The 25,450-nt window shown below is 46.5% G+C and overlaps 1 protein-coding gene across 3 annotated transcripts in view; it reads left to right on the plus strand.

Moving 5' to 3' along the window:
• KALRN (kalirin RhoGEF kinase) overlaps positions 1-25,450 on the plus strand; it is a 669,312-nt gene that overhangs the window by 506,631 nt on the left and 137,231 nt on the right. For all 3 annotated transcript variants that reach the window (XM_053903452.1, XM_053903453.1, XM_053903451.1), the window contains exon 34: positions 21,846-22,092. In XM_053903452.1, the coding sequence (XP_053759427.1) occupies positions 21,846-22,092 (247 nt within the window). The remainder of the gene's footprint in view (positions 1-21,845; positions 22,093-25,450) is intronic.

Consider the following 25,450-nt stretch of genomic DNA (forward strand, 5'->3'; position numbering starts at 1 on the left):
AAGGGAGTAGAGCCCATGTTCTGTGTCCTGGTGCCATGAAATACAGCTTTTGGTGTCACAGGTGTTTCTGTTGTCAGAATCCATGGAGGTCTTTGTGTATGTGTGTTCTGTTTTAGAAAACCCTTATGATTATTGGAACTTTATAATCACACAGTTTTGTGTTTTAAATTTTAAAGCAGCCTTGGCAGCCCTAATTAAATTCACTTAGTTACAGGTAAGAGCACTCTGCAGATAGCTCAAGGAAGAGAATTGATGAGATGGAATCACATAGGAATCAAATATAAGTGGCCACGCTTGATTTGCACCTCGTGAGCCTGAGCCCATAGGATGGTCCTGGATCTGGAGGGCTATAGGGACCTCACTTCTGGCTCTAGTTTAAGCCCCTCTCCCCAAGTCCCACATGATATGTACCTTTTCTTCACTTTATTGCCACCACTTGCTCTGAGCTGCTGTTCCCTCATAATCTTGGCTTGCCTGTGGCCCATTATGGCCTGTCTGACCTTTCTCCCCCTCCTAAAAACCTTTACTGCCCTTGGGTAAGTGTTCTTGAAAGATGGAATCTAATTGGCCACACTCATCTTTTTGCCCCAGGCCATGTCATTTGTCACTGGCAGCCTTTAGGGCAGCTTCCCAAGGACAGATGCCCAGTCCGGGGCAGCCGCCTACAGGCACGAGGCAGAATGGAGCTGTGTGATAGGGCATGTGGCACTGTCAGTAGCCTTAAGGAATGCAGCTTCTTACAGAACAACCATGGCCATGCCAGGCAATGTCCTCAACCTGCCCGGTGTAGCACACGGTCCGGTCATCAGGGAGGCAGCTGAGAGTAAAAGAAAGCAGAATGCAGCAACAAAGAGTCTGTGGTTCTGTTTCAGCTCTGGAATTTTACAACTGTGTGGCTTTGAGCAAGTTACCAAAACTTTCTGAGCCCCAACCTTCCATCTGTAGAATGGAGATTTGTGAGCCCTAAGTGAGATAATATTCATGGAAACGCATTAACTCTGAAGACCACACCCATGTAAAGCATACTGCCTTCTCTAGGCCCCTCCTAAGCATGAAGCCTTCCATGTGTGCAATTTTTGTTTCTCCAAGTTGAATATCACATCCCAGAACACAGCTAGCATCTGTGAGTTCAGGTAATGACCACCTTGCTATCTGAATCTCCAGAAATACCCCAGAGAGATCAAGACTGTCACATTTTACACATAGCTGACCCAAACTACATTATTCCTGGAGTGATGTTGTTGTTGTTCAGGGAATATAGGGTGTAAGAGCAGGCACTCCTTAGAGTCTTCTGACCCCCTTTGCTAACAGCTGAGAAACTAAGGCTTAGTGAGGTTAATTGACTTCCTCAATGTCAGTGATAGAACCAGAACAGAACTCAATTATTTATTGCTGTAGAACAAATTACCTCAAAGCTTAGAGACTTCAAACAACAAGCACTTATTATCTAATAGTTCCTGTGGGTCAGGAATCCAAGAGTGGCTTGGCCGGGGGGTCTGGCTCCAAGTTTCTCATGAGGTTGCAGGATGCCAGCCACACCTGTAGTCTCTGAAGGTCTGCTGGAAGACCTGCTTCCAAGACAGCTCTCTCACCTGACTGCCTAAGGGTCCTCATGACACCGTGTCCTCATGACATGGCAGCTGGCTTCCCCCACAGCCCATGATCCCACAAAGAGCAAGGAGGAAGCTATGATGTTTCCTATGTCCTCACTTCAGAAGGTGTTACTTCCAGCCTATTCCACTCATTAGAAGCAAGCCACAAAGCCCATGCTTGAGTAGAGGAAAACAAAGGGTGGAGTTATGAAAGAATTTGTGGACATATTTTTGAAATACCACACATTTCTTTCATGACATTATTTTCTCTGCAAACGAGTTTCCATAAAAAGATCATGTTTGTTTCCCCCAGTTATTTGGTGAGAGGCTGTTCTCATTCAGAAATCAGTAGCGGGAGGGAAATTAATCTATGGGGATATGTTCTCAGGAGAGTATTAAGAAAACCTCAGTTGCAAACAGGAGAGTAAAACAAGGAGAAGAAGCTGTAAGAAAAAAGCACCAAGGGGCAGAGACACAAGCAGGTGCATTAGATTCTGACTTCTATGGACAGTTCTCTCTCAATTCAGGAAACACCGCGTGAACAGATGCTGAGTAAAGAGTGTCTAGGGGCTGGAGTTTGGAGGTACAGAGCCCTAGGGGCTCCAGTTCCAGTTGCAGAGCACCACCCACATATATAAATAGCCCCTATGTAAATACAAAGAAGCTTATGCTGATACCGTAACAGAGGTACCTACAATGTACATTAGGAATGCTTAAGGATACCACCTCACCACCACCACCACCACCCACACACCACACTCCCTATTCCCTTTCCATTCTCTGTTTTTCGTTACAGTGCTTACCACTGTCTTCCTAAGGTTCTGCCTACTTGGCCTGTTTATCTTGTGTACTGCCTGCCTCCCCTATAAGAATGCGGACTCCATGAGGGTAAAAGTATTTGGGGGGGTGGCTAGTGCTGAACCCCAGCACCTAAAGGAGTACTTGACACATAGTAACTACTCAACAAATATTTGTTGAATGAGAAAACCAGGTAATTAATCAGGACCTAAGGAAATCGAGCTCCACCATAAAGGAGAGGGAAACTGGCAGGAGGGGACCAGAGGGAGGATGTTCCAGGTGGACGGGACAGTTGACCAAAGGTGCTTGGATGTTCAGGTCCTGGACGTCTATGGCTACAACTGTGGACTGTACGTTGCTGTGGTTGAAGTTAAGACTGAGAGGCGGGTGGCAGAGGATACTTGTAAAAAGGTTAAGATTTTATTATGTACAAAGGAGATCCACTTAAGTTTTAAGGCCAGAAGTGACACCTGTGCTGTTTCCTTATGGTCTGGCTGTATTTAAGAACACACAACACTAGGAAGACCCCTACAATTCCTACGTTACCTAACATTTGATTTGTTGCACATTGGCCAGAAATTCGGACTCTTCTACTGTAGCAAACAGCATTTCATTCTTCATTTTCTCTTTCTGCCAAAGGAAGGGTAAAACTCTCTAAATGCTGGCGTCTTTTAGGTTCTCCCTCCTTTGCCAGTGAGCCTGAGGTCAACATTCGACCCTGGGAGACTTGGTGGCATCTATGGCACCTGTGGCACAGTGGCTTTATGCCTAGAGAATGAATGAATCATGTCGTTCTTGCTATAATTTTTGAATTCCCTGATGTGTAGGGTGTCTTTGTTTTCTCAAACTTCATTTTCTGAGATAAAAAGAAATCCCTGTGGCAGCTGCTAGCAGCACCTGTGTTGAAGTGTGGGCATCCACATAGAGACACAGGGATGTTCCTGGAGGCTCAGCAAGTGAGGGACCTCTGCTTCTTGCCCTTTTCCAGGAGAGGAGCAGAGCCGGGACTGGGTTCCCAGTGCCCTCTGCCCAGGGGGTTGCATTCTTTCCTGGCTGTGAGTCCAAAGGCAAGGGTACTCAATACATATTTGTTGTATGTATGTATGTATGTATGTATGTATGTATGTATGTATGTATGTTATGTATGTATGTATGAATGAATGAATGAATGAAAACTTGAGGTCAGCCTTAAAAGGAGAATTTCTATCTTTATGTCTACCTTAGATTACCTAAGCAGTCTCTCACCTTCAGAAACCAAGTTGGTTTGAAGTTGACCAGACCTTCCAGAAGGGGTGATGTAAATGCTGGAAGAGGAGTACAGCTTTGTACCTGGGATGAGAGGTGACCACCTCTCATTCAGAATTCAATGTATTACCAGTAGCTGAAGACGCAGGAAAGTGGGGATATTCAGGGTGGGCTCCCTCCCCTGTTGTGGTGCTGAGGGTGAGTGTGATTTCCCACTTGTATACCGAAGTTTTCAGCTCAAGCAGGAGACTCCCTTTTTTGTTTTTTTGTGGGGTTTTTTTTTGGGGGGGGGTTCTGAAATATACCAGATACATCCCAAGGTTGGCACTACTAACCATCTCTATAGTTAAGCTCATTCTTGTCCTTAAGTGCTAAAATTTAGGGCCTTGGAAGGAGCCTTCCCATGAGTGCAGGCCCCAAGTTTTCTTTAACTTGCCCAAGTGCCGCCCAAATTCCTGCCTTTTCCTAAAGATGTAAAGACATCTGCTGTCCACCTACATGCTACCACCAGGGGCTCCTAGCCAGGCTGGTGTGTGATCCGGGTTGTCAGCTTTCTTTACCAAGTCCTCTCTCTCCACTCCCTTTTTATTCCATCTGGTCAAGTGGGTCCTGCCTAGAGGCCAAACTCCCAATCACAGGCAAAGGGGCACAGGGGGGAAAGAATTGTAACATTTTAAAGATACCTAGGGGCGCCTGGGTGGCTCAGTCGGTTAAGCGTCCGACTTCGGCTCAGGTCACGATCTCGCGGTCCGTGAGTTCGAGCCCCGCGTCGGGCTCTGTGCTGACTGCTCAGAGCCTGGAGCCTGTTTCAGATTCTGTGTCTCCCTCTCTCTCTCTGACCCTCCCCCGTTCATGCTCTGTCTCTCTCTGTCTCAAAAATAAATAAATGTTAAAAAAATTTTTTTTAAAAAGATATCTAAATAGGTGTTTCCTCTCTTTTCGCTGAAATTGTGTGGATGGATGGCTGCTCGTGACCCACGTTTGGCGTAGTTGCTTTATATTTAAAGGAGAATAAAACCCTCATCTCTCCCTAGTCCATGGAGGGTCTGTGATCTTGACTTTGCATTCTGCTATAGCTGTTAAATATTATTCTAGCCAAGACGTTCCAATTGGACCTACAGTTTAATATTCTTCTATAGTATTCTAGCCCTAGCTCCTGCGGCTATCAGAGAAAGTCAAAATTGTCTAATTCTGCTGAAGCCCCACTGCTCAGAGCCACTGAGTCAGTCAGGAAGGCAGTGGGACAGAAGTGACAGAACGGAGTATGCCAAGTTCTAGGGATCTGCTATACAACATTGTGCCCGTAGTCAACAGTGCTCTATTGCGCACTGAAACATTTGTTGAGCAGGCAGATCTCATGCTAAGTGTTTTCGCTATGATAATAAAAAAAATGCTAAGAATAGTGGATTGTGGGGGAGTAGTGCCCAGGAGTGTGAATGAGTCTCCTGTTCTCTTCCATGATCTGGGAGCTCATTACACAGATGTGTTCAGTTTGAGAAAATTCATTGAGCTGATAGATGCACTTCTCTGTGTGTATGTTATAAAAAATTTAAAAATAAAATGAGTAATTGCTCTCTCTATAAAAAAGGGGACTTCATGACTCAACCAATCACACCAAATAATAATGAAAATAGCAACAACAATGACAATAGCCATTAACTAGACAGTACGTACGTCACATATGTTACAGTCTTTAATCAAAATAGCATATTCTGGGGCGCCTGGGTGGCTCAGTCAGTTGAGTGTCTGACTTCAGCTCACGTTATGATCTCATAGTTTGTGAGTTCGAGCCCCACGTTGGGCCCTGTGCTGACAGCTCAGAGCCTGGAGCCTGCTTCGGATTCTGTTTCTCCCTCTCTCTCTCTCTCTCTCTCTGCCTCTCCCTCACTCATGCCCTGTCTCTCTCTCCTTCAAAAATAAATAAATAAATTTTAAAAATTGAAAAAAAATAGCGTGTTCTGTTATCACTAGTACCTTGATATTTTTGGTGAAGAACTAAAACACTATCGGACCTTGTATTTTTAACACTTCCAAGGTAATGGCCAGTCATCGGTGGAACTTGGATTCAGTCAGGGATACTGAGTTCAGAATCCAGACTCTGAACCACCATGCTGTCATGCAGTGAACTCCTAGACTTACCAGTTCCCTCAGTTGCCCCCTACACCATTGCCACCACTACTAACTGAGACACAAATTCTAAGTTAGAAATATTGGCATATTTTTGGTGGAAAAAAATTCAAGAAAATAAAAATTATGAAGAAAAATGCAGTAATTTTTTCTAAACCAAACACGGAGCTCTAGGATGTCCCATTGTCAATACGGTGCCATAGAATAGGAGAAAATTGATAAAACTAAGAAGGCAATCTAAATATTCAGTCACTAAGCCAATAGCCAGAAAATATAATGTTTTGTAGTATACGCACATACACAAGCCATCCAAAGTGAGGGATCTGTTGGGTTTTTTAAAATTTTTTTGATGTTTATTTATTCTGATAGGGAGAGAGTGCACACATGTGCATGCATACGGGAGGGGCAGAGAGAGAGAAAGAACCCCAAGCAGGCTTTGCCCTGCCAGCGCAGAGCCCAATGCAGGATTCAAACCCAGGAACTGTGAGATCATGCATGACCTGAGCCAAAATCAAGAGTCAGACACTTAACCGATTGAGCCACCCAGCTGCCCCAAGGGATCTGTCCTTCTGACTACTCATGTATCTGAATGGATGAGACAAATAAGATTAATCCTAGGAAGAGGAAAGCCCTTGGTGGAGATCACTGCCAAAGAACATGTGAAATATGAGATACTGGGGAAGCCAGCACTGTACGTGACCTTTGACAGTGGGGAACATGAGGTCTGGAGAGGAAAAGGGAAACTTTCAGTTGGAACGTCACCCATCAATAGAAGTCCAGAGGCAGAAATGACCAGGACATATTCAGGGAACCATCAAGACACAAAACAGAGAAAATCTATAGACAAGTAGTTGAACAGGTGGCTGGGGAGGATTATGAAGAGCCGTGAGTGCCTGGAGGAGGCTGGTAGAACTTGAAAGGCAAAGTCTATATAAATTCTGAAATAATAGGGGCTCCTGGGTGGCTCAGTTGGTTGAGCGTCCGACTTCGGCTCAGGTCATGATCTCACAGTCTGTGGGTTCGAGCCCCGCGTCAGGCTCTGTGCTGACAGCTCAGAGCCTGGAGCCTGTTTCCAATCCTGTGTCTCCCTCTCTCTCTGCCCCTCCCCCAGTCTCACTTTGTCTCACTCTGTCTCTCAAAAATAAATAAATAAATATTTAAAAAATTTTTTTAAATAAAATAAATAAATAATTCTGAAATAATAAAGTGCATGAGGGTGCAGCATGGGAGAGAGGAGACAATGAAGAGACAGTGAGGTGGCCTGGATTAACAAGGGAGCTGCCCAGAAAACAAAAGAAAGATTTTTAATAACCTGGCAGGACTCAGTGACAACTTCGATGTAAGGGACAGAGAAAAGAGTCTCGAGTGACTACTGTTTGTCCAAAAATGTTTCAAAAATGGACTGGGGTGAGCAGGTGGTTTACCTGGGTTGAACCACACAGGAGGAGCAGGGCTGATGGACTGTGTGATGGAAAGGCACACTGGCCTGAGGACGAGACCAGATCCTGACACCAGCTAATTTCCTGATCACATCACTTGCTTTCTCATTTCTAAAACCAGGAATTTCATCCAGGAAACGTTTATTGAGCATTCACCCTGCACCAGACACTATGCAATTGTCTGTGTGTTTCCCACTTAGGTGGGTAGTGATGTGCCCCAGCAAGTAACCTGTGTGTTGCCGGTTCCTTTAGTAAATCCTAGCTTCTGCTTCCCTCTAGTGGCCACTTAGTGCCACTTTTGCTCTTTTGTTCCTAGAATGCTGATCTGAATGGAAAGTCACGAAGTCTCTAAGATGGAGCTGAGTCATAGATCATGCGCATAGACAAGGGAACAGGTTGTAAGCGGTGTCTAAAGGGCATGTCCTGATAGTTGGTAACCAGGAAGGAAGGTGGTGGTAAGAAAGATCCACTGTCATTAACCAGACATGAGATGGGGGTGACAGTCAAGCCCAGAGCAAAACTAGCCAAGAGCAGCAGACAGAAGCAGAAAATCCCATTAGGACTCACTCAATAAATGGGCAAGGCTGGACAAGGAAGAAGTGTTGGGTCACAGATAAAGGCCCTTTCTTCATGCTGAAGGGGCAAGGATAGGACCAGGGATAAGGAAAAGTCTGTAATTCACTGATAACATAAACTTGACAACTTTTTTTTTTAATTTTTAATATTTATTTATTTTTGAGAGAGAGAGCATGAGCGGGAGAGGGGCAGAGAGAGAGGGAGACACAGAATCTGAAGCAGGCTCCAGTCTCTGAGCTGTCAGTGCAGAGCCCGATGCAGGACTCGAATCCACAAACTGTGAGATCATGACCCAAGCCGAGGTCGGACACCCAACTGACTGAGCCACCCAGGTGCCCCTAAACTTGACAACTTTTGAGGAATACACTGTTAAGACTCTAGGAACCCCTTCATTTGCTGCTGCTGTTCTCTTCCTTGCTGGGCACATGTTCTGGATCATTCATCTGGACAACTGGCATCTCCTCTAGCTCCCACCACCAGGGTGGTGCCCCACAGCTGGGGATGGCTGGATGGTGATGAAGCTGAGCAGGCTGGCATAGGACAGGGTAGATGCTCCGGGATCCCACTGGCTGATGGGTAAGCAGGAGAAGAGTTGTTATCAAGTGTCACAGCCAAGGGCAAGTGACATAGACATGTCTGTATCATGTCTGAGGAGACACAGCCATGGCAGTATCCAGTGCGCAGTTGGGTTAGGCAGTAGTGGGAAGAGTTAATCACTTTCTGAGGAACCCCCGTTGTCATACGTAAGGTGTTTGTACACTATTCCTCATCAGACAGTAAGCTCAGTGAGGGCAGGGCCATCCTGACTATCTGCTTCAGCCCTCTGTGCCCTGTGTGCAGCATAAGGGCTGGCTGGTGAGTAAGCAAATAAGTGATGGGTGACATAACTGGATTTATAAGACTTGGGGACCTGCCTTTGCGATCGATGTACTGCTCTGATCCTGAGCAAGACAGTTCACCTCTCTGAGTCTCCGTTGCCTCATCTATAAAATAAGATCATAATGCTAACTTACAGAATCCGTGAAGATCAGATTGATGTCTGTGAGAGAGTTTTGTAAAGGGTCACACAAGTGTGCAGTGTTCTCTTATTCTGCTTGAAAATGGGAAAGTAACCAGATGTCCACTGGCATCTCTTTGGGCCTGGTAAACAGTGACTCTGGATGTTTGCTTTCTGAGTCAAAGCATTTCTTCTGAATGTGCATTTGAATTCCCCACCCCCTGCCCCACCCCGGGCTGCCATCACCTGGCTGGCTGGCTGTGTTTCTGAGACAGGTTCTCCCCACCCCCCCCACCCCCCCCCCACCCCCCCACCCCCCCCCCCGGCAGTCAGCAGCACACCCCTGCACTTCACCTATGCCCTCTACCCAATTCTGGTCCTGGCAGACTTGCTCCCTGTGCTCAGATTACATAACAATATTCAGGCTGACTGGTGTTCTCTGGTCAATCCTGGGGGAAGATGGCCTCTTTCCAGGGATTATTTTGCCAGGTATCTCTATGTGAGTGGATATTTGTTATTGTTGTTATTCATTATACATTGTTATTCACCTGATCTGGCAAGTAGTTCCAAGAAATCTCTCCCAACCTGATGTAGTCTGTTGTCTCTCTAGGAGGCCTAGTGTGGAAAAAGAAGAAAAGTTCCTATCCATGGCCCTACAAAGGGCAATTGTAACTTAAATCATACCCTAAACCCAACTGCCAGTTTTCCCTCAATATGTGTCATTAAGGATGCTTTAGAAATGGATTTCTATACCCTACGCACATGATATGGGTACAGAAAATATGCCTTGGATATGTGCCGAGTTATGATTGCTGGGTAAACAGTAGGTAGCATTTATTGAGCACGTGACGCGTGGCATGGTACCTGTGTGAACTCATGGAATCCTTGCAATGACTCTGTATGGTAGGAATTCATATTTCCCCTATTTTATAGTTAAGGAAGATTAGCCAAAGAGAGGCTGATTAACTTACTTAAAGTTATACAGACAGTAACAATGGAGACAGGTGCAAACCCAGCAGTCTGACTCCAGACCCAGTGACCCACAACACGGAAAATGGTGACCCACATCTGAATAACTGAGGTTGGATAACTTTGTGTACTTTTGTGAAATCCTGCCTGGTCTTTGGCCAGATTTTCCCTGGAGCTCAACTTTTCAGTGTTCCCTGACCTGCACAGAGAACAATTTGCAAGAATGCCTGATTTGCAAGAATGCCTGAGGGCAGCCCACAACTTCTTATCTCTCTGTTCCTGGAGAATGGCTGTTTGTAATCCCTGCTTCTCCCAGCCACCTCTCTCAGGCTTCTGCTGCAGGTAAACTTGGGTTTTGAGAGCTGGTGCCCTGGCTCTTTTCCCCTTTCCCAAGTTATGGTGTGTGTTGCAGGAAAGTGCCTTCCTGCCCAGGTACAGTCAGAACATCAGTAAGGATAGGGAAGCACAGAGGAGCCAGGAGATGCCCTGCGCTCCCATCAGGACCATTGTCTCCAGACTAGGGGGTCAGTGTTGCAGAGGCCTGTGTTCATGGACAGGCTATGCATCCTCTCAGCCCTGTCTGCTGACAGCTTGTGCCCAGTCTAGATGGTCTCTGAAGCCTGGGCAGTGAATACAGAGGTGAGGAGCAGACAGAATTCACAATCCGTTTGCAATTCCTCCCTTCTTTGCTGGAGAGCTCTGACCCTCTAACCAGCATTTGGCAAGTTCTTGTTGGATGAACAAATGAATAAACATTAAGTTAAGCCAGATCTGAGACCCTATAACTTCCACCCCTGGTGTTAATTATGCCCAAGGCAAATCTAGTTCCTCCTCTGGGTAGATGGTGTCTGTCTGCTACGAGCTCTGTCCTTGTTCCTACTTTGTTCTCCATTGAAACATACATTTCAGGTTTGCAGATGACACAAAGCTGGAAGGAATCACTAATCTGATAGATGAAAGAGTCAAGAACACAACTCTTTAGCTAGAAATTTAAAGTTAACAGAGATAAATATAAATTTCTCTGAGTTAAAGCCTCACGTAGAAAAAGGGAAGAAGCTAGCTTGAAAGGACCCTGTGAGTCAGATTGGGGTCTTCAATAGGCAACATGCTCACTAGAAGCCAATGGCTTGACTTAATTAAAAGACTCTGAGACCACATCGATGGAAGTACAGTGTCTAGACCTAGAAGTGAGTGCTTTGCTTAGCCTGTGCTAGGCACAATAAGTCTAAAGGATTCAGTTCAGTTCTGGGTGTTTCTATCAGGAGGGACAGTACATGCCGATGTTCATCCAGAAGCATATGATGAAAATGTTGAACTACACATTTGAGATCCATTTGAAGGAATGTTCGAAAAAGAGAAGACTTAAGGAATTATCAATCTGGTCTTCACATATGTGGAGCTCCATAGAAGAAAGGAAGATTTCTTCTGTATCACCCTAGAGGGCAACTAAGAACCGTGGATGGAAATTACAAAAACAAAGAAAATGTTCTGAAAATTGCAGCTTTCCACCAGGAGGGAACAGTGTCATAGCACAAAGAGCTAGATGTTGTTCAAAGGGTCCTGCCTTGAGTGGGGGTTGGGGTGGAAGCTCATGAGGGTCCTGGGTTTCTGTGATCTGTAATCTCAGCTGCCTTTCTCAGCCTCGTGTCCTCTGCAGCTTTGTCAGGCATGAATTTGAAAATCCTCTTCCCACAGTGACGCCAATCCATATATCAATACATGAGGTGCAGGTGTGAACCGAGAGCCTTATGACACTCTCCTCAAGCGGTAGCCATCATTAATTGAGCAAGATCTAGTGAGAAGTGTTCTGAATCCAGAATTTGAAAACCTGAGTCTAGTCTTAGCTCTGCTCCCAACTATCTTGGGGTCCTCAGTTTTTCTACTTATGAGTTAAAAGTATTGAATCATCTCTGGCTTAACTCATTGACTTACCCACTAACACACTCATTCATTCAACTAATGTTTATTGGGTATTTACCATCTTTTAGACATGATCTTCCTTAGGTAAGTCCTTCTTCTTTGGAGGATTAATTTTCCTCTTCTGTAAAATAGGGGTATTGGATTTTGGATGAACCCTTGCACCTTAGCTAGGCCATGAATCCACCTCAGTTCACATTTCATAGCTTTGGCTAAAAGATTGTCACATAAGGCCTGGATGAAATCTTTGCTAAATAAAAAAAAAAAAACATTATGTGGTTCAGGCACTCCTCAAATATGTCTATCTATTAACTCATTTTTTAAAAAGGGAATGAAGGGATTAATTTTAATTTGCATCTATCAAAGGCATACCACATTAAGAGAAACAAAAAAAAAAAAATAAAGAGAATAAAAGAGAAAAATTGGGAGACCGACATACTAATCATAATTGTTGCCACTCACGGAATGTTTATTGGTGCAAATTTCTGAGACTTTGAAAGTGTAAAAATGTCTTTAGTGTGCCCTCATCTTGACTGACAGTTTGGACACACAATTCTAGGTTGGTAATAATTCCCACGCAGAATTTTGAAGGAAGTACTCCATTTTCTTTAACATTCTAAGGCTGTTGTTGAAAAACACTGTCATTATGATTCTTGATTTGTTGGATTTTACCTGACTTTTTCCCCTCCTTCTCTCTCTGAAAGCTTTTAGAATGCCCTTTTTACTGCCTATGTGTCCTGATGCTGTGATTTAGAGGAGGTCTTTTTAAATTAATCACAGCAGGCACTTGGAACATCGTATCAATTTGGCACTTTGTGCCCTTCAGTCCTGGGAATTTTTCTTTACAATTTATTCCTTTTCATTCTGTCTGTCTTAATCTTGTTAGATTGATTCTTTAATTTTCTTATATTTTCTCTCTTACTTTCCTCTCTCACTGGTCTTATTCTAGTCTCAAGAAAATTTCTTTGACTTTATCTTCCAATCCATATATGAAATGTTTCATTTCAACCATATTTTTAATTTTTTTATTTTTTTAATGTTTATTTATTTTTGAGAGAGAGAAAGAGCGCAAATGGGGGAGGAGCAGAGAGAGAGGGAGACACAGAATCTAAAGCAGGCTCCAGGCTGTGAGCTGTCAGCACAAACCTTGAGTTCATGATCTGAGCTGAAGTCAGATGCTTAACTGACTGAGCCACCCAGGTGCCCCATATTTTTAATTTCTGAGAGCTCTTTCTATTCTGTAATTTCCCCCCCTTTCTGTAGCAGCTTGTTCTTTTTTTATGGACACAATACCTTTCTCACCTCTCCAAGGACTATAGTAGTGTTGAAGATTTATTGTTTTGCCTGTATCTTGTTTCCTCTGAATGGCTGATCCTTTTTGTTTGTTTAGTTTGGTTTCTATCAGAGAGGCTTTTCTGCAAAGTCTGGTGATCTTTGACTGAATCGTACTCACATTTATGAATGGGGCACCAAAAAAGCTGAGTGGATACTCTGTTTAATGGATGGAGTATATTTACTGGAAGGTTTCACTCTGCAGTAATCCAGCAAGACACTGGAGGTTTGGGGGCGGGATCTCCAAATGTCAGTGTTTGAGTATCTGTGCATCTTTTTTGGTTTCTCCAATGAAAGATCCTCAAATCCGCCTAAAATGTTTATATTTGGCTGCCAGTATCCTGGGAGCCAATAAGATCAAGGATGGTGGCCATCTCCCTCTTCTGTATATGGACCTTCAGTGAATTCCAAGCTCTCAGGAAAGTGCACATCACATACAAGAGGGACCTAGGGGTCTACTCCCTTTACAGACTTTCAACCCCTCTTCCCTTTTTTAGCCCCACCCATACCCCTACCCTTAGTGCAACCTGGTGCTTCCACTTCCTCAGTCTTTCCGAGGTTGTGCAGGGCTAATGGCAGGAACATGCATCTCATTTTCTCCATTCTGCCAAGTCAGAATCCACTCTTGCAGCTACTTTCTGTTACTCAAAAAAATGTTGACTTGTCTATTACTTCTCATTCTCTTTATTCTTGTTGGTTTATCTTTGCCCTCTTGTGTCATTTTTTTCAGATTTAGGAATTAATGACGATATAGCCAAATGATCGAAGGGTAAGATAATTTTTCAAAAGGGGATTCAGAACAAATAAACTGGGGTCTAGAAGACACTGACAAGAATAGGTGGGCAGCCAGTGCGAGAGACCGCTCGGGCACTGTGGGTCCACATTGCAGGTATGCAGTTATGTAGCAGGAAATAGCTTGAGGACCTCATTCACTCCGGCATTCAGTGAGTATCTGTTGATCACCTGCTATGTGCCAGACTCAGCAGATGTGACTGTGAGCAAGACAGAGAAGGCTTCTGCTCTTCAGGACCTTATATTTTCACGTGCAATAAGGCCACAAATAACAAATAAACAAGGCAACCTGTTAATGATAAGTGCTCAAGAAAATTAAAGATGGTTGTGTGTTAATGAGTGACCATAGGAACTACTTGAATGGAAGGGCCCCTGAAATCCAGTTTCCTCATCCTAAGAATGAGGAAGTTCAGGTACTGAGAAGGGAAGGGACTTTCCCAATGTCACACACAGTTAGGACCTGCACCAGTACCGAGGAGGCCTCCTGATTCCCACTCCTGCATTCTTTGTGCTATTAATTTCTACGAGGTTCTTGAGACCTCTGCTGACTGCAGACCACACCCTTGGCCTCTCTGTGGCTCGGCTTTCCATCTCCGCACCATGGAAAACAATCAAGCTAAATAGCTCCTTCAGCTGAGGTCAGGGAAGCCCCAGCTCCAGTGAACAAAGATGAAGCAAATCATCAGCTTTAGAGTCTTTTTTTTTTTTTTAACATTTATTTATTTTTGAGAAACAGAGTGAGACAAAGCGTGAGCAGGGGAGGGGCAGAGAGAGAAAGAGACACAGAGTCTGAAGCAGGCTCCAGGCTCTGAGCAAGAGGTCAGCACAGAGCCTGATGCGGGGTTCGAACCCACAAACCGTGAGTTCATGACCTGAGCTGAAGTCAGACGCTCAACCGACTGAGCCACCCAGGTGCCACCAGTTTTAGAGTCTTAATTGGACTTGGCAGCAACACAGGCTGTCTACCTGCAGAGTGAAGGTGGCCCCTCACTGCCCACATATTGTGTTACGCCTGTTTCAAATCTCAGTCAAGGTAGAAACGGAGCACTAAACTCCTGTCAAGAGACCAGCTTTCTGGAGAGCTCATCTGGATTTCACAGAAGTGCAAGGACAGAGGTTTATAGGGATGGATTGAAGCCACTAAACTGAGGCATCATGGGCAACACAGGGCTTTTCTGAGGTTCACATGGTGATCCTGGAGCAGAACTGGGAACTATCCATCTGTCCACTGACCCTTTTTTCCCTCAAAGTATTATGCCTCCTTCAAATATTGCAACCCCCACCGCCGCTGCCATGATATTGTTGATCTGCTGTACATGTTGTTATTGTTACTTTCATTATGAAATAACTCTGGAAATAGAAGGGAGGGGGGGAATCACGCAGAGTTTTCCACCCAGTAAAGCCAGTCATAACATTCTGATGAATTTCCTTCCTGTGAATTTCCGACGTTATAGGGTTGTTGTTAGTGATGTTCTCCACCTAGTTATATATGCAACTTTACGTCCTGTCCTTTTCCTTAAACTTTGTATGAGTTCAGCAATTTGTAACTGTTATAAAGCTTTATGAATATCTAATGACCGCTTAATTAAACAGTCACTTTATATATCATAATTACTTAACTATTCCCTTCCTGTTAGATTTTTGTATTTTAGTATTAGGTTGTTTTTTTTTTTATGTTATAGCTATTGTTTCTCGCACTTTAAAATGCTGTTATGAACATACTCATGCTCAAAGCCATATGAGTACAACTGCCTGTCACCTGTATGCTACTTCTCATCCCTTTGCAATTGGAAGGGGGTCGTATACATACTCTGCTTTGAGATGTTTCATGGTAAGGAATGTTATCTAATGAAATTAATCTGTGACTGTGGGAACAGAGGCATCGGCAGCAGGCACAGGGACCGCTGGGGGAGAGAAGGACTGTTTTGAACAGGAGCTGGCAGGCCCTCTCAGTGCCCCTGAAACCTCACCAAGTAGACACCCTCTCACTTCACATTTTTCTAAGGCCGGCTCTGGCCTCCCTTGTTGCCATTCACATGCAGACGTTACTTCAGAGAACTGTGCCTCCCACTGGCCCAACACCGTGGAGGACTTAACCAGAGTGAATCAGAGGGCAGGCAGCCAGGAGAGGAGGAGGAGGTCTGGCTTATCTGATGGATGAAGCGATGGCAGGAGCTGATGTCCACAGTGTCAGCAGGCTCAGGTGGCAAGTGTTGTGTGCCATTGTCAGGCTCATGGGTAGGGAGGTGGTCATCAGATGGGTGGTACGCGGCAAGCAATGAAGAATGAATCTTCATTTTCCATAAAGGGATCCAGGGTCCCACCATCCCCTTGTTTTTTGCAGAAAAAGTTTATGCTGACCTGGGGACCCTTAAAGGCATTTGAGTCACCTTCCCTAAAACCTTTCAGGCCAGTTCTTTTCATTGCACTGGTTTAGGGTAAGACTCCATTAAGATTATTAAAGAGGGAAAAGATCTGATTTACTTACATAATAATTTTCATACCTGTGTACATCTGGTGCAGTCTATCCAAGGACAGTGGGCCATCAAATTAACTCCTTTTTTCTACTTCTTCTCTACTTGGTAACTTTCCTCTCATATTTAAGTAATAATGATAATTAATTCCTCTAGAATTTATTTGTAAACAAGCACTTGGAGAGCTAACTCTGTTGGAGCCACCGTCCTAAGTCCTTTAAAAATATTATCTCATTGGGGTGCATGGCTGGCTCAGTTGGGAGAGCATGTGACTGTCAATCTCAGGATCATGAGTTCAAGCCCCACATTGGGCATGGAGCCTACTTCAAAACAAAATTATTTCATTTAATCTTCATAGCAATCTCTGAAGCAGATACCATTATGTCCCCATTCCACAGATGAGGAAACTGAAACCAGGAGGTTAAGTAACTTGCCCCTGGTCGCACAACCGGTGAGGGGCTCCAGAGTCCGTAGCCCTCAGGAGAATCTGGTGGAGACAGACGCAGGCTGAAGCTGAGGCCCTAAAATGACAACAGTAGAATCCTGGGCAGGGTGCTGTGCTACCTCTCCTAATGTCACTGGAAACCCCACAGGGAATAATCTTACCTTTTTCCATAAAATGAGGAAATTCTTAGGGGTAATCTGGCTCACACTGTTTATACACAGAGGAGGTACAGTCAATCTCCAAATAGTCACCAAGCAAACATGGACCTCAATGAAAGCAATAGTTTCTGGCAAATATGAGTAAGAACCAGGGAGGTTATGATGTCTCCTCTGCATGTGTAGTGGTACCAGCTAGAAAGAAGACAACCGGGCTATGGCTGAGAAGCAGGAGGAAAGTGAGGGTGTGAGGAGCTCCTTCCGCCCCTCAGGATGCACCTTGGAGTGGGAAAGACAAAGTCCAGGGACTGGACAACATAGGAACAAGTTTCCTTGGGAAATGGCCAGGACCCAGGAAGGAGAGAGGCTGGGAAAGTAAGGGGAAAAGAATCAGACAGTGATTCACTGGGGGAGGGGGGGGGGAGCACCCTGAGGGGGAGGGCAGAAATCCAACTAGCCATTAGCATCAGAAAGGTTTAGCAAGCCCTGGGCAAGGTCCTAAGGAGCTAAGCAAAGAAAACAGCTGAGACACTCCCAGGAAGGGGCCACCTCAGAGACTGCTGAGATGGGGGCGGGGGGGGGGGGCACCGTGAAGGAAATAGGCAAGAGAAAATTTTAGAAACTGCGGTACACGGTCAGAGAAGACTCAGAAACACCTGACTTCATGCTGAGAGTCTGTGTTATCAGCTCACAGCTCCCAACATTTCCCTCCTAGGAATGAGTTTGGTCTTAGAATCTGGAGTGGGATCAAACTGGTAGATTGAAAGTCAAGCATCCATAGCCGACAGTTGGAAAATAAACAGGACAGATAATATGCAGCCTTGGACTTTTGAGCAGGGTGTGATAGCCCCTTCCTGACACTGTTGAATCACCAGGACCTCTGTGGTGGGGAGAGGTTGGGCTCCCTCCCTCCACACCCCTGATTTCAGCAAGAGGGTGTCTGTCAAATTGGAACATGGTTCCCTGAGACAATACCTTAAAGATTTCCAAGGAGGATGTTGAAACCGTTCTTAAAAGGCTTTGGGGAGGAGAAGAGCGAGGTGAAGACAGATGTTTGCAACATTCTGTGCAACACGCTGTTGGATAAGACCTATTTAAATTTCTGGGACAGAGATTCAGCTCAGAGAGAGGAGTGTGGACTCCTGAATGTGCCACTGTAGAGGAGTACAGCCCTGCAGAGAAGAAGGGACAGTGAGAGTGGGGACATGGTCACTGGGCCTGTCCAGATGGGAAGAGGAAGAAGAGAAAGTAATGACCCTGGGGCCCTGTGAGACAGTAGACCTGCTGGCACCCAACAGAACTGGTCAGAAAGAAAAATACACCCCTACTTTCCTAAGAAATTGATAATCTAGTGTCTGTGAGGGAATTTGGTTTTATTGGTTAATGAGGGGAACACTCTGTAATTAATGTTCAGTAGGTGGTGTGGCTCATCACAGTCCAGGAGAAGTCTTAGAGCATGCAGCATGAATGAATTATTTTGAGGGTTGCAATTAAAAATGCTTTAAGCGTGCCCAGATTCCTCAAAGGTCTTTTGGCCCCTCTGCCCTTGCCCCCTCCCCTACTGGCAAGGGCTCTTAGAACTTTCCAGGGCTAATTCTAGTCCTGGGTTCTCTGAAGCACAGTTTGTGAAGTGTGAACTCCGAGTCCCCTGGGCACCTGAAGCTCCCTTGTTGCTCTGGGGAGGAATTGTTACAGGGACGGCTCTGTCTGGCCTCTGACTCATCCATTTCTCCTAACTCCCTCACTGCCACTGTTGAGAATTCCCTTGTTGCCCTGGAGTGGGGACCGAGTGTGAGAAATCTATTTGATCACGCCGTTGAGGTGAGGCAAAACCAGGACATTCATCCTCTATTTGAACCGTAATGTTTTGGGGCTGGGTCTCTGAGCACCAGCGAAACTGACTGTTGATCATCTTTCATCATCTTTTGTCTGGCCTGGGCAGCCTACAGCAAGCAAAAATCGCCATCTAATGGTGTTTTCCAGCCTTCTCTCGATCTTTGAATTGTAGAAGCACACTGTCTGGCTGTTAATCCTCTCCTGCCTCCCACCGTAACTCCCTGCCTGCCCGTGGGTGGGTCTGGCTGTAACTTGTCCTGAGGGGCAGTGGGCCTTGTATCTGGTGACATGCTAGGCTGTTTGCAACCAGAGCTTTAGGCGCCCTCTGCTTTGCAAAAGTCTGCAAAAGGGCCATACCCATCCCTGAAAGGGCTGTAAATTGCATCTCAGGCCATGTGTGCGCTTGACCTTGGGAAAGAATCCTGAGGTTGGCACAGAGGAGTGACTCCACTGAAGCATAGAAGCTCGGTGACAGAGATTCTCAGAGTTAGCAGGAAATGTTGTGGTCATCTAGTCCAACATTCTACAAATGGAATTTGCAAATTCTACAAATTTCCATTAGTGGAAAGTGGAATCAATTTAGTGGGATGCCACCAGCAAGTGAGAAAAAAAATGAAATAGAATATCAGTGAAATTAACTCAGCGAAACTTGTGTTTCAGTGAAATTTGTGTTTCAGTGACGTAGCTGTTCGTATGTTAGTGCAGACTGGTTAAGATTATAAACTGCAGTCCGGAAAGTTTAAGCAACTTGTTGTAGGCCAAGCAAACCCTCAGAGGACCAGTAGCTCAGGCCAGTGTTGTCTTCTCTCCACCTGTCTCCCACCCCCTCCAACCACATACATACCTAAAACTTGTACATAATTTGCTCTGGTATGTGGTTTAAGGAACATGGGATTTGTGGTGGAAGGCTGGATTCAAGTCCAGCTGGGTGACTGTGGGAAACCATCTGGTCAGTGTTTCTCAGACAGTATCTCAGGGACCCTCCATTTAGAATCATGAGTTGGGGGAGTCTTGTTAAAAATATACATCCCTGGGTCCCCTGAATCAGAACCTGTGATTGGAGGCTAGGGCGAGTGAGAGACCAGCAAAGGCATCTGCACAAACTCCTGAGGCAATTTTTATGCGCACTCATTGTCCCAAACAATGATCTTGATGTTTCTGAGCTTAAAGTTCTTGATGGATGAGGTGGAGATGGTAGCATCGCCTGGTTGTTGTGAGAATCAAGTGGATGGTTAACGTGAGGGTGAAAGCACTCTACAGACCTGAGGTATTACCATCTCACAACATCCCTCTCAAAACGATGCTTTGGGAAGATGGCACCAGAAGGGCACAGAGGTAGAGTCTGTGCATTTAATGGGACTAGGAAAGTTAAATGGAAAAATGAGCCAACAAGCATGTTTTCTCCTTCTTCTGTCTCTTTCCCTCTTCCAACTTCTGTCCTACGAATTTCTCTTCCTGATCCAATCTCAATGGCTGCGCCCTGCCCATCCCCGGACACGTGTTTAGAGCAGGCTCCTTACTCCGTGGTTGGGAGCCATACATTTTGCAACCATCATTTCAATGCATCGTGTAACCTTCTCAGGCCCACTGTGACATTCAAGTTCCTTTAACAGGAAATTCTCACAGTCCTGAATGCTGAGCTCTTGGTCCTGGTGGGACTGTTGTTTCTCTGCATACTGGGCTGCTTGCTGTATTTACCATTCAGCAGAAGCTTCCGGGGACATATAGCTACACAATGTACTTGGACTGGTGCATTAGTACGACTGCTGGTGCAGGCAATGCAGGCCCTGAAGGCTTCAATTAGAGATGTACAGACTGAGGCCAAGTTCCTTGGAGGTGGTAGCTGGACTTTCCCACTGAGCCGCTGTCTGGGCTGAACCTTGGGGAGAATAGGCTGCCCCTGTGGGCCTCTGGGTCTCCCACTCCTTCCCTTATTTCCCCTCTGCCCCTAAGTGCAGCTGCTATTTCAAGAGAGAAGCTTTGCAGGGGCGCTTGGGTGGCTCAGTTGGTTAAGGGTCTGACTCGGCTCAGGTCATGATCTCGTGGTCATGGGTTCAAGCCCCAGCTCTGAGCTGATAGCTTGGAGCCTGGAACCTGCTTCGGATTCTGTGTCTTCCTCTTTCTCTCTCTCTCTCCCTCTGCGCCCCCACCCCCACCCCGCCCCACTCATGCTCTGTCTCTTTCTATCTCTCAAAAATAAATAAGACATTTAAAAACATTTTTTTTAAGAGAGAGGCTTTGTGCTTAGCTCTGTGAGACAAACTAATAACTAGTGGTTTCTCATGATAAGTGAAAGTCTCAGTGTTCAGCTAGAAGAGGTTGCTCTTATCCTGAGGTCGCTCTACCCAGTTTTACTGGTTCTGCCCCAGAACCAGTGCAGTGGGGAAGTGCCAGGCCCAGAGGGAGGGTAGGCTAGGGTACTGAGGATGGCTCCTAAGTAAGATGTGACCCCTCTTCCTCCCTTCCCATTCTTTCTCCTGGTCCCCAGTGGTTGGGCTAAGGTAAACCAATTCTATTCCCTTCTCTTCTGCTTCTTCTTTGTGTTCACACCTCATTCTTTTTTGTGTCACTGGCAACATCTGTTTTAAGCTGATGGCTCCCGCTGGGGGTGGGGTAGGGAAGGTTGCAAAAGTTAGGAGGAAGGAGGTTGTCTCTTCCATTATTCCCAAATAAGAATTCAGCTAGAAGCAGGTAAGAGTGAGTGAGTTAGAAATGGTCCCCAGTAAGAGTCTGAGGGTGGTCATAGGGGCAAGGAGGGGCGCAGGGTAGTGCCCTGGGAAGACGTAAAGAGACATACTGGGAAAGGGGATAGAAGGCACAGCTAGCTGGAAGCTTGGCAAAGGAAAATGAAAATAACTCCAAGTGAACAAGAAAGAATTAGAATTAAGCTCGGTTCTGGGCAGGCTCCAGATTGTGGCTGGAGCTAGAGCAGCAGAATGATTGAATGGCACTGTGTCAATTACTTTATTTTCTTGTTTTCTTTCCTGTTCCCAACTCCCTCTTCTGCCTTCTTTCCACTCCGGACCCCATCTTTCCCCCCTTTTCTTCCTCCTCCTCCTCTTTTCCTCTGCACGCATCCTTTCTCCCTCCCCCTCTCACCCACCCCCTCCTCCCCCAATCCCTCACGTTCCACTCCACGCCCCACCCCAAGCTCTCTGGCGGATGTGAGTTGACCGTGGTCCTCCAGGACTTCAATGCAGGCCACAGCAGCGAGCTGACCATCCAGGTGGGACAGACGGTGGAGCTGCTGGAGCGGCCCAGCGAGCGGCCGGGCTGGTGTCTGGTCCGCACCACGGAAAGGAGCCCCCCGCAAGAGGGCCTGGTTCCCAGCAGCGCCCTGTGCATCTCCCATTCCCGAAGCAGCGTGGAGATGGACTGCTTCTTCCCCCTGGTGAAAGGTAGGGGGACTGAGGGGGGGTGGGCACGTGCAGAAGGCGCTGGGCACGAGCCCACCCTAACCGAAGAGCACCACTGAGCTATCCTGTCTCGTCAACCTATTCTGACCTTGTGGGATTTCTCTTGACCTGCTTGTGAAAGGAGTGGGTTGGGGACTTGAGGAGAAAGAGCTACCGAGTGGCCATGTGACTTTGGAAAAGTCATTTAACCTTTGTGAGTCCATTTCAGCCTAAAATGAAAGCTGAATTAGATGGCCTCTAAGACCTCTTCTAGCTCTCCCACTACATTCAGAAAAGTCTTCTACCTGTGACCAAGCCTAGACTTCTCCCTTCTGCACTGAAGGCTCCAGAGCTGCTTTGGGCTCCCTGGCCCCCCACCCCCACCCAAGTGCTAGCATAGCTGAGTTAGGTTTGACCCTCCCCTCAGCCCTGCCAGGGCACAGGACACTCATTTATGGGGCCTTCATGGATACGTTCTTTGAGCCCAGGCTTCTGTGTTTACACAGTTCTGTGTTATTCATTTTATGTAAGTTCTCTGCTTATTTATTCATTTTTCCCCTCCCACCAAGGAGACTGAACTACTTAGAACAGTGATTCTCCAAGGCGGGGGCGGGGGTGGGGGGTGTCTCAGGATTGGCAAGGTCAATATCCCTCTGGAACGTTTAGAAATGCAAACTCAGACTCCGCTCCAGACCCGCTGGAGACTCCGCTCCAGACTATGGGTCTGAATAGCTGGGGTGGGGGCCAGCAGTCTGTGTTTTAGCAAGCTCCCCTGTGACTTTCATGCTCACTCTCGAATGAGACCCTCTAACTTTGACAGTCAAGGCTGGCAGGGGCTTTGGAGTTACTCATTTTACATTGAGTAAACTGAGGCACAGAAGGCGACGCTGAGCTCTCCTGGGGTTCTGAGCTTCTTTTCTTAACTGGTCACATGACCTCCATCGGGGGCGCCCTCTGTGCAGACCCATGCTGAGTATTTGTGAAATGGGAAGAGGCTAGGGGCCTTTGGGGAGGCAGGGACACCAGGGTCACCACAGAGACCTGCTACAGACTTCTCGGTAGATACTGCAGGCTAATTAAATTTCTGAAAAGTTGCTAATTCTGCTGGAATTGCATCCGGTCCACCTCTAAAACCTGCCATCCTCCTTTCACCCACCAGATGGCAGTAGCAGGTTGCATTATTGGAGCTGTCCAACTCTCGCAAGGGGCGTCCCTGGGTTTTTTTCCATCAGAAGAAAACTGGAAACTAAGACCCTCTTCCCTCCACACGCACACACCCTCGTGCCCCCTTCCCTCTGTTCATCCATCGCTTCCTTCTCCCCCTCCTTTTCTCTGAACACAGGAGGAACTGTGTCAGGAAATTGTGTGGAATTTGTAATTGCAGATACAGCTCCCCGGTCCTTTGAAGTGTCCACTGGAGAAACTCGTGGTACCGGGAAGAGATGGGTGAAACTCAGGAACGTGGTTCTGTTTGAAGTCTAACCAAAGGGAAACTGGGACCCAAAGGGGCTAGAAGTGTGAGGGTGAATGATGCAATATACACAAAACACTTAGAACAGTGCCTGGCATGCGATGCGTGGTAGTTGTCATGATAAGTGATAGTTATTCCATTTTTTGCCATTGATTCTTCAGCAAAATAGCTACCAACTCCCACACATCCAGTCTAGAGACCCCCATCTTTGGAGACAAAACCAAGGATGGCACTTCCTTTGCTGGGGAGGGCTAACTCGTCATAGATCTCTGGTGTGCGTTGTTCATCAGGAAGGACTTACCTTGCAGAGAGGAGCTGAGACTTCCTGACAAAGGCCCAACCTCTCCAGCCTGTGGCTGGGTAGGATATGCATGCCTTCCTTGCCCCTGCCCATCTGGGACCCTACCGCTTGTGGCAGGAGCAAACCCACAGTGGAGAGGCAGAGAGCAGTCAGAGGGGATCTGTGATCCAGAGGCATTCAGGGTGAGAACTCTAGAGGGAGAGGGATTAGTGGAGGGTCAACTGCGAAATGGACACTAAGGAGGAGGGATGGAATATAGAAGCAAGAGAGAAAGTGGAGAGGGAGACCAGCATGGAACTTTCTGGCGCACTCCACCAGCAGGCATGGCTTCTTAAAGGCAGTATCCTACCAGTGCCTGTCACCCATTTCCTTGGCTCTGTTGGTTTGTAGGCTGGTTCCTCTCTCTCCAAGCATAGGCCAAGTAGGTGGGCCTTCAGATGGCCACCTGTGAGCTCTTACTGCCCTCTCACCTGTGTGGGCTCAGAATACACAGGTGCCCAATTCCTGACAGTCAGGCCTCCATGGAGCAGCCCTAACACAGCCTCATTTGAAAGCGTGTGCTCTCATGCACACACCCCAGTTTGGAAAGCCATCTCCCACTCCAGGGCCTCTTAGCAGAAACTCCATAAACTGTTCCTTCTCCCCATTCTGAGGGCTGCCTGCTGGCCCCCTGGCCTTTTCCCCTCCCAGCTGATGTGTCTCCAGCAGGCGCTTCACCTTACAAGTTATGCACAGCAGGACTGAGAATGAAGCATTCCTCTGGGGGTTGTGGACTAGTACAGGGTGGCCTCACCCAATATCACTGGAGGTCAAAATCTGTTCCTTTTTCAATTCTTAGGAGGGAACTGGTCCTCTTAACCTTTGTAGAGAGCATCAGGTCAGTGCTTCTGTGGACTGTGAGAAAAAATGCAGTGTTTGTATGATGTGCTAAGTGCCAGATGAGTGCTCAGGCCATGACTGTCACCCCCCAGATATGCAGGTGGAAGAATCTTGGAATGTTAACACTGAGAAGGGAACTTGAAGAACCACTAGACCAGGCTCTCAACCCTGGCTGCATGGAATCCCCTGGAAGCTTTACTGAATGACAATGCCCAATCCTCACCCAAAACAACTAGATTCAGAATCTCTAGAATGGGACCTGAGGGTCCATGTTTTTAAATGCTCCTTGGGTGAATCCAAGGTACAGCCAAGTCTGAGAAACAGTGCACTAGTCCAGTTTCCTTTCCTCTAGGGCCACTCTTGGGCACAGGAAAGCAAGATGACTTTTCAGAAGCCACAGGGAAGTTGATGGCAAAGCTGGAGTAGAACCAAGGCTCCAACCCCCTTGCCCAGTGCTCTCCACCACACTGCCTATGGTGCTTCCAGGTAGCTCTGGGCTCCTCTCTTGTCTTTCCTTCCTGTGCCTTCTCAGGAGACAGCGGTTGGTTGTTTCTCCCGATATATCTGTGGCAGGACTGGTGATAGGGCTGCGTGACAAAGTGGGGGGCCTGCCTTTCTTATTTCTTTGCTGCCACCTGACACTCTCACTGGGGTTGGACCCTGTGGGGCCTCATCATTCCTCTTCCTAATCTATCCCCTCTCACTTTCTT

This window comes from Panthera pardus, unplaced genomic scaffold (genome assembly GCF_024362965.1).
Source record: "Panthera pardus isolate Hobbes unplaced genomic scaffold, ASM2436296v1 HiC_scaffold_16, whole genome shotgun sequence".
Taxonomy (NCBI): Eukaryota; Metazoa; Chordata; class Mammalia; order Carnivora; family Felidae; genus Panthera; species Panthera pardus.